Source organism: Monodon monoceros, unplaced genomic scaffold (genome assembly GCF_005190385.1).
Source record: "Monodon monoceros isolate NGI ecotype Baffin Bay Population unplaced genomic scaffold, NGI_Narwhal_1 Super_Scaffold_22, whole genome shotgun sequence".
NCBI lineage: Eukaryota > Metazoa > Chordata > Mammalia > Artiodactyla > Monodontidae > Monodon > Monodon monoceros.
Window position 1 is genome coordinate 59,342,990 of NW_021703779.1, and position 8,416 is coordinate 59,351,405.

At 48.2% G+C, this 8,416-nt stretch overlaps 1 protein-coding gene across 3 annotated transcripts; it reads right to left on the reverse strand.

The window, feature by feature from the left end:
* Window positions 1-3,057: 3,057 nt before the first annotated feature.
* SLC7A3 (solute carrier family 7 member 3) lies at window positions 3,058-8,304 on the reverse strand. 3 transcript variants are annotated; one of them, XM_029241410.1, is made up of 13 exons: window positions 8,158-8,277; window positions 7,856-7,857; window positions 6,747-7,139; window positions 6,260-6,418; window positions 5,921-6,098; window positions 5,611-5,723; window positions 5,263-5,485; window positions 4,930-5,069; window positions 4,745-4,847; window positions 4,333-4,499; window positions 4,002-4,168; window positions 3,562-3,670; window positions 3,058-3,427 (listed from the first exon to the last, which is right to left on the reverse strand). In XM_029241410.1, the coding sequence occupies exons 3-13, from the start codon at window positions 7,114-7,116 to the stop codon at window positions 3,297-3,299; spliced, it is 1,860 nt and encodes a 619-aa protein (XP_029097243.1). In that variant the 5' UTR covers window positions 7,117-7,139; window positions 7,856-7,857; window positions 8,158-8,277; the 3' UTR covers window positions 3,058-3,296. The 3 variants fall into 3 exon arrangements, with proteins under 3 accessions (XP_029097243.1, XP_029097244.1, XP_029097242.1); XM_029241411.1 differs by lacking the exon at window positions 7,856-7,857 and having other exon boundaries at window positions 6,747-7,117; window positions 8,158-8,304; XM_029241409.1 differs by lacking the exon at window positions 7,856-7,857 and having other exon boundaries at window positions 6,747-7,150.
* Between the last annotated feature and the right edge of the window lie 112 nt (window positions 8,305-8,416).

Consider the following 8,416-nt stretch of genomic DNA (forward strand, 5'->3'; position numbering starts at 1 on the left):
GTGATCAATTACCTACTAACTGACAAAACCAATGAACCCTTTCTGTCCTCATATTATTTAACTCGGCTCTCTAGGCAGCATTTGGCATTGTTGACTGCTACCTGAGAGGTCCCTTCCTCCCTAGACTTCCACATCACTCTCCTGTCTCCACCTCCTCCTACACCGAGTCCTCCTCCTCCTGTATCACTTCAATGTTAGAGTTCCTCCAATCTTTTACTATCATAATGATTTTTAAAAGGAATTTAAAAACTAATGTTTGGGGACTTCCCTGGCGGTCCAGTGGTTGACTCCACGCTTCCACCACAGGCGACACACGTTGGATCCCTGGACAGGGAACTAAGATCCCATACGTGCAGCCAAAAAAATTTTTTCTTTTTAATTTTTTAAAAAATAAAATAATGTTTGTACCTGGTGAAAAACTGAAAAAGTACAGAGGAGAAACCAGAGGTTTCTGGTTACTTTTTCAAAAAAAATAAAAGGTATAAATGCATCCTCTTTTGCTCTTTCACACAAATATTCTGCACCTTGGGGTTTTTGTTCCATTTTGTTTTGTCTCTACTTAAAGTGTGACTTGGAGCTCTTTCCGTATCACCTCTTGGCACATATAATTCTATCTTTCTTTTCTTTTTTTGAGTAAATGCCATGTTGTTTTATTTAACCTAGATTTAGAATGAGCTTTTATGTCCAGGAAAGCAAGATCTCATCTTTTAAATGGCTGTATGTCTTCCACTGAATTAATATAACTTAACTAGTTCCTGGCCAGTGCACATCAGGTAGCTTCCAAGTTTTACGCTATTATGAATAATGTTACTGTAAATATCCTCATATACGTAAATTTTTAATTCCTATAAATGAAATTGTCAGATCAAAAAGAATGTGTTTTTAACTCTGGCATCATCAAATTACCCTCCGCAAAAGTCACAAGAATGTATATCCCCATCATGCATAAGATTGCCTGTTTACCCTCACTTTTGCCAATGCCTTGTCATCGAAATTTGTTTTGCCAGTCTGGAAGGTAAGAACTGAATTCCCATGGTTGTTTTAATTAGCATTTCTTGTTGAGTGAGGTTCAGTATCTTTTTTTATATTTGTTGGTATCTTATATTCTTTTTCTGAACACTATATCCTGTACTCATTTTTCTATCAAGTTATTCATCTTTCTTATTTTTTATGAGTTCTTTGTACATAAAGGAAATATCATTTGTGCTTCAAAAGTTTTTGATTGTTTATTTTGCCCCAAGGCAATCTTTAGCCCCACACACAGCTTCCATTACATACTCATTTGCCCTCTGAGTTGATGATTCCTAAATCTGTAACTCTAGCCTAGACCTCTAGCCTAGCTCCAAGTTCCAATGGGTGATTATGTATCTTCACCTATATGAAGCTAAACTCATGTACATATTTATAAACTCAGCATATCTGGAACTGAATTTATCTTTCCCCAGATATGCTCTTCCTCTTACGCTCTCCATCTTGGCTAATAATTTGATCATTCACCCAGAAAGTTCACCCAGAAATCTAAGTCGTCCACTTCTTTCTTAGCTCCGACATCCAAATGACCAAAAATCCTGAAATATTTTGCCCAAATGACTATGATGCTCTTCTAACTAATTACTGCTAGCAATGTCACACAGTGGTTAAAGAGCACAGGCTGCAGAGTCAGAACTGGGTGCATATTCCGGCCCTGATCACTCCAAGTTATGTGACCTACAGCATATCTCTTACCACAAACCTGTTTCCTCATCTGTAAAAAGTAATTACCATAACATCTACTTCACTGGGTCATTGCAAGAACTAAAAAGAGATTATATGCACAGTATCTGGCGTAAAATAAATACTGAATAAATGGCAGCTATTATCACACTGCTCTAACTTCCCCCACCCTCTTCCAAGCCGTCCTCCTTGCCGCTGCCAGACTAATAAATCCAACCACCCCTTTTGCTTGGAATCATTCAGTGACAACACCCCCTCCCCCGCTCCACACACACACACCATTTTAAGATAACATCTGAATTCCTAGGTAGGGTATACAAGGCCATTCATGTGGTCTCTTACCTTTCACCACAACCCCATATATGCTGCCCTCCAACCACATTAAACTATGTCATACCCCCAATACAGTACGCCTTTTCACACTGTTCACTGGCAGATAAGCCCTCCCCTCAGTCCACTTCATAAACACCTACTCAAGGGAATTCACTGGCGGTCCAATGGTTAGGACTCCGCGCTTTCACTGCAGAGGGTCCGGGTTTAATCCCTGGTGGGGGAACTAAGATCCCACAAGCCGCAGGGTGCACTCAGGTCAAGCACATCCTTCTTTGTGCCTCTGCAGCACTCGGCACTTACCCCTGCCCTGGGACAAATCGCATTGTTTCCTGTTTACCTGCTTGTCTCCCCCACTAGATCGTGCGTTCCTTGAGGGCAGGGACTATGTTTTATTCATGTTTGTATCCCCAACACCCAGCACGGGCCTAGCATTTTACAGGCGCTCCTCATATGTTTGTTGAGTAAATGCAGGAATGAATAGTTCTTGGTCTGAGCAGCTCTAACCTCTGTTTCCTTACAACAACCAGTAGCTATACATGTACACAGTCCTTTACCCATCCTCTCCTATTGTCCACCCCTTCCCAGAAGTAATAAACACCACAGCCAAAATTTCTGTTGTCCAGGTAGTCATAGGAGTCTGGGACTGGTCCAACTAGAAGGGGTGGAACAGAAGACAATGGTCTCAGTGTAGGCCCTGACCAATGCCAGTGTTGAGATCAGAGTCCACCCCCAAATCCCAGAGACGAGTCTTGCTGTCTACTGATTCAGAACCTAACCTTTTGTGTAGCAAGGGGAAAACATATCTCAAGATCGTTCCTTGAAGTGTGACTAGACTTGATGGCTACTTACGCCACCCTACTCAAACCCCAAGCCAACAAGAAAGCACACACAGGCACAGCAGATACTTTTGTGGTGACGGGAGCAAACAAAGGACACTTATCTGAAGCTCTCCACACTGAAAGTCAGGCTCCATATCATCTCCAGTAAGCAAAGAACAAGACATAGTTTCTATTTCTAGTTTCTTTTAATAATTTTTTAAAAGCCAGTAAGCAGCTACAGATACAGTTAAAAAGTAGACGAGTGAAAAAAAAAGACAAGAAAGAGCAGACACATCCTTCACTCCACAATAAATACAGAGCTCTATCTGTGTTGCCCCACCAACATCCCATGGGAAGCCTAGCTCTCTGTGTGGTCAGGAGTACTCTCCATTATTGTGCGGGGAGAACAGACAGCATTCAGGTGTGATGATGTCAAATCGAATGTGTACAGGCACTGCTGAGATCCAGGTCTACAGTTTTGGCCCTAGACTTGAGTGGGGGTTGGTCACTCTTAACCTCTTCCAGGCTGTGCTGCATCCCATAGCCGAAGTAGATAGCAAACCCTAGTAGGGAAAGGTAGCTGTGAGGTAGGGAAGATAGTGGTGGCCTGTAAAGGCTTAATAGGGCTCCTACTCAAGAGGGAAAGGAGGCGGGAAAGGAGACCCGAGAGGCCTACTCTTCCCAAGTGGATACCTACCAATCAGCATCCAGACCCCAAATCGGGCCCAGGTGCCAGCTGTCATCTGCATCATAAGGTAAATATTCACAAAGATGCTCATTAGTGGGAGGAGAGGCAAAGCAGGTACCTGGGAACAAAGCAAAATCTTCTTTGTACAGACCACAGGGTGATATAGAAAGAGATCCCTAACCTACTCAAGCCAGGAAAGGGAGAGTCCGACTCCCACTCATGCTGTGTATTTCAGTGTCCATTCATGTAGTGTACCTCATATGGGACTCCAAGAATATGCAGAATTTGTGGAAATGGAAAAGGAAGGGTCAGAGAAGACATCTTTGGCCTAGGTATCTCCTATATCTTTCCCTTCTTGTCCAATGAAAGAATATGTATGAGACTGCAAGGTATCTGGAACGTATTCTTCCAAGATGGGTTGGTGGAGGGGAAAAAAGGAGGTCATTTACCTTGAAGTGAAGTGGAGTGGAGCTCTGTGGCTGTCTCCAGATGACTCCAGTGATCCCAGTAATGAGCATCAGGAGCAGCACAAACACTGCAATCCACACTGGGTCTCCAGAAAGCAGTGGAGTGGGCCACTGGGCCAGCACCAGGCAAAGGACACTCAGCAGTAGAGCTTCAAGGGTCAAGTTGAGAAACATCAAAACCAGTTCTTGACAGCAACATATTAAGACATTAGGCACCCCGTTCCAAGGAGGGTCACCCTCTCTCAGCCACCAAATGCCACACACTCCCCTCCTTCCCATCGTGCTGACCCAAGAGAAAAATGCCAATGCTCACCAAGTAGTGAGGAACAAACATAGACAACTTGGCCAGAGAGTGGAGTGGGGATGGAGTTGAGTGGACAAAACAGTCCCTGCAGGGTCAGCTTCTCTGCTTCATGGATCTTCTCCTCCTGCAACTCCACTTCACCTTCCTCATTCCTCATCTCCTGGTCAGGCTGATACCTGAGACAAGAGGAAGATGGCAGTATTAAGAACAACCCTTAACCACTATACCATCTTCTCCCAGGCAGCTTAACCTTCCTCGTCACCATTAAGGGTAGCCACTCTTTTTGGCAGGGAGGGATGTCCATATTCCTCAAGGAAAGTTAGGATGATGAAGGAAGGGAAGGAAGGAGGAGCAGGTGCCCGTCACTCCTCATCTCAGAATCAAAACCCAAACCACAGCATGCAGAGGAAAGGAGTCTCACCTGAGGATGAGGACACAAATAGCCACCAGGGAGTAAGCAAGCAGGGTCCCAATTGACATGAGGTCCACCAGATCAGTGAGTTCAAAGAGGAATGCCATGCACGCTGAAATTGATGGGCAGAAAACATGAGCAAAGTGAACGGAGTTGCTGAAACAACGAGGGGAAGGGCAAAGAAGACTTTTCACCTGCGATAATGCCAGAGACCACAGTGGCCACGATGGGGGTGTGTGTGCCGGTGTAGATCCGGGCAAGGACACGAAACAGGAGGCCATCCTCTGCCATCGCGTAGATCACCCGAGGCATGGGGAACATAGAGCCCAAGAGGCTGGAGAGAAGTACGCCCAGAGCGGCGTTGACTGGGCATCTCTCTCCTCAGGACTGTGAGCTTAACGAGTCCCCACCTTCTGCTCACAGCCGTTTTAGGGACTACTTAAGGGCCTTTTAAGGGGTATTCTCTGGTGTGGAATGCTATCACCTGAGACTCTGACAGCAGAGGAAAACAAACATTTGACACTGACCTGGTAGAAAGAGCACAGAGGGATCCGATGGCTACAACATAGCGGGCAGGGCCCCATCCAGTATAGAGAAAGGCCTCAGGCAAGGGGCTCTCGGGTTGAAGCTGGTAGTAAGGCATCATGAGCGTGAGTGCCGAAGAGACACCAAAATAGGCCAAAAAGCAGACGAAGAGTGAAATCACAATGCCTGTGGGGATGGAACGCTGGGGATTCTTGGCCTCTTCCCCTGCAGGAAGGCGCACAAGGTTCTGAATCAGAGAAGCAGGCTCGCTCCTCTACCACTCCAACCCGCACACCACCTGAGCACACGCAGATGCCCAAGCCCCAGACAGAACGGAATGACTGTGTTACCAGTGGTAGCAATACAGTCGAAACCAACAAATGCATAGAAACAGGTCGCTGCTCCACGGAGAATCCCCTCGAAGCCGAAAGGCACAAACCCTCCAGAGCCCAGAGGGCCCAAGCTAAAGTGAAAGAAGGGGTAGAAAAGGTAAGAGCGTGTTCAGCCAACTCTTGTTCCTTTTCTCTAAGGCCCAACTATTTAGCTGGGTCTTCAAGGCCTAGGCTCCCATTCCTCCCCACTGCCAATCCAGAATCCCTCAGCGCAGATCCCTCTGTTCCCCGTCATGCTCCCAGCTCTGCATCTCCTGAATCTCCTAACCTATAGGTGTCATTGAGTCCAGCCACGGCCAGTTTGTAGTCCTCTTCTGTGAGCTTCCAGTTGTGCAGATCTCCCTTAATGAAGCCAGAGATGATGACAAAACCGAGAACCAAAAGATTCACCACCGTGAACACTTTGGTAACCAGGGCTGACTCACTAGCCCCCAGAGCCAGCAATCCTGTGGGAAAGAAAGGCCTCAGTCCAAGCTTTGTTTCCTTGCCTCTATGTGCAGACCTTTCCTTCCCAGCTTCTTCTTTCTCACTGCTCTCACCTCCACAAGCTCCCAGGCCTAGTCCCCACTAGCCCCACCCCCGTCACTGTCCCTGTCCCTTGCCTCACCGGTGAGCAACAACACAAGGCCCATAGCAAAAAAGTCTGGATATTCTGCGAGGACATGGGGAACGTGCAGTGAGATGCTCCCCTGCAGGGTCTGAGAGATGTGGTTCCCAATCAGGTTGTCAAAAGCTGAGCTCCAGGCCCGGGCCACACTGGCTGTACCTGGTGGACCAGAGGCAGAAACACGGGGTCAAGTTTCCTCTCTCCTCTCCTCCCTCCCCCAGACCAGTCTCACAAGAATACCTGCTATTTTCACCTACTCTTACCTTTTAAGAACCAAAGCCAGTCAATTAAGGACACCAAGACAGAGGTAAGTAGAACAAACAATTTCTCCACAACTTCAACCCTCCCAGCCCCCCAACAAATACACGCATTTATGGATATTTAAGTCCTGTGAATGATGAACACCTCACTTCACCACTCCACCCAGATTTCCTGACTCCATGCCCCTTCATTGGCTGTGCAGTTGCCCCCTGCCCCACCATCTCACCGATGACATAGGAGAGGATGAGGTTCCAGCCAGTGGTGAAGGCCCAGAGTTCACCCACAGTGACATAGCTGTAGAGATACGCAGAACCAGAACGGGGAACCCGAGCACCAAACTCCGCATAGCACAGCCCAGCCAACATAGAAGATAGGGCGGCCACCAAAAAGCAGATCACAATGGATGGTCCTGCTTTATCTTTGGCCACCTCGCCAGCCAGGACATACACGCCTGCACCCAATGTGCTGCCCACACCTAGGGCCACTAAATCCAGAGTGGTCAGGCATCTAGCAAGGCGAGTCTCAGCCATGCCTGGCTCCAGTGTACGTCTGCGTACCAGCTTTTGACCAAATCTGCAAAGCGCCTGCCACAGCATTCTAGCTGGAATTGAAGAGGATGCTAGGAAGGATCTGGTGAAAAACAAGACAAAAGACCTTCAATAGGGCTCATTATCCCTAAACTCTAAGAGTGAATTACAATACCCACTCCACCAAGTAAAGGAGCTGGGGGGGATGGGAGGAGGATGTTGAAGGGACAAAGGCAAGTCACTTTTCCTCTAACCTCAGTTTCTTCATATGCAAGTAGGAATAACAATACCTCACAGGTTTGTGGAAGGACTAATTTCAGAAAAGGCATGTGAAACCTCCCTATAGTTCAGTGGCCTGGCACCTAGTAGGTGCTCAATCAATATTAGTCTCTTCTTTCTTTGGCGGGGAAACTGTAGCGTTTATCCTAGACCCCAACCCAGGAGCCAGAGAAGCTCAATTGTGTCCGTTCCCTGGCCTGTGGTTCTTTGGGGATTAAACAGAACTCAACCCAGGAAAGGCCAGCAGCTCTGGGGAGAACCCCCTTCTCACACCCAATATCCACATTCCTTTTCGGCGCTCGCCCCCAGGGCTTCAAATAAGCAAGGTTCCTAGATCTCCCGGAGGGAGGGGGGACCGACCAGGGCTACAGATCAAAAGTGAGCACCGACTCAGTTCCATCCTTCCTCTCCAAGCCCACACTGTGTAACTGGCGCTGCCATCGCCCAGGGGGGTAAGCAAATGTTCCCCCACTTCCTCCCGCCCCGCAAGGCTGACCAGCAAGGATCAACAGTGAGGCGGGGCTTCGACATCTAAAGATTTGGAGACGCCCCCCGAGAGGGGCCCCTGAGCAGCCAGAAATTGCTCACACCCGAGAGGAGGGGTTCCGCCCTAATGCCCCGCGACTCAGCTCCCAGTTTCTTATGCCCCCATCTAGAAAAGGTCTGGGGCTGAGGTGGAAATGGGAGCCTTGGCTCCCAGGGCTGGGGTCTCGCCAGCAACAGGTCACGGCCGTGTTGATGCAGCTGCATGCCATGGTTGCCAGAGAATCCTAGGTATGCCCAGACCCTCGCCCGCCCCCTCCGACACACTGGTCGGCCCCCAATGCTTACCGGGGAGCTTTTGCAAGCCCAGAGCGCGGAGCGTCTCGGATAGGGTTCGGTGAGGCTGAGTTCAGCCGAGTTGGGTTGGGGATGCCGAGTTTGGTTGCTCAGGCTTCAAAGCTGCTGCTTGGGGTCGTTGCGCGCCAAGCGCCCGTTTTATACACCGGGAGGCGGAGCCGGTAACGTCATGAAATCCCACCCCCAATCCTCCTCGCTACACAACACACACACACACACACACACACACACACACACACACACACACACA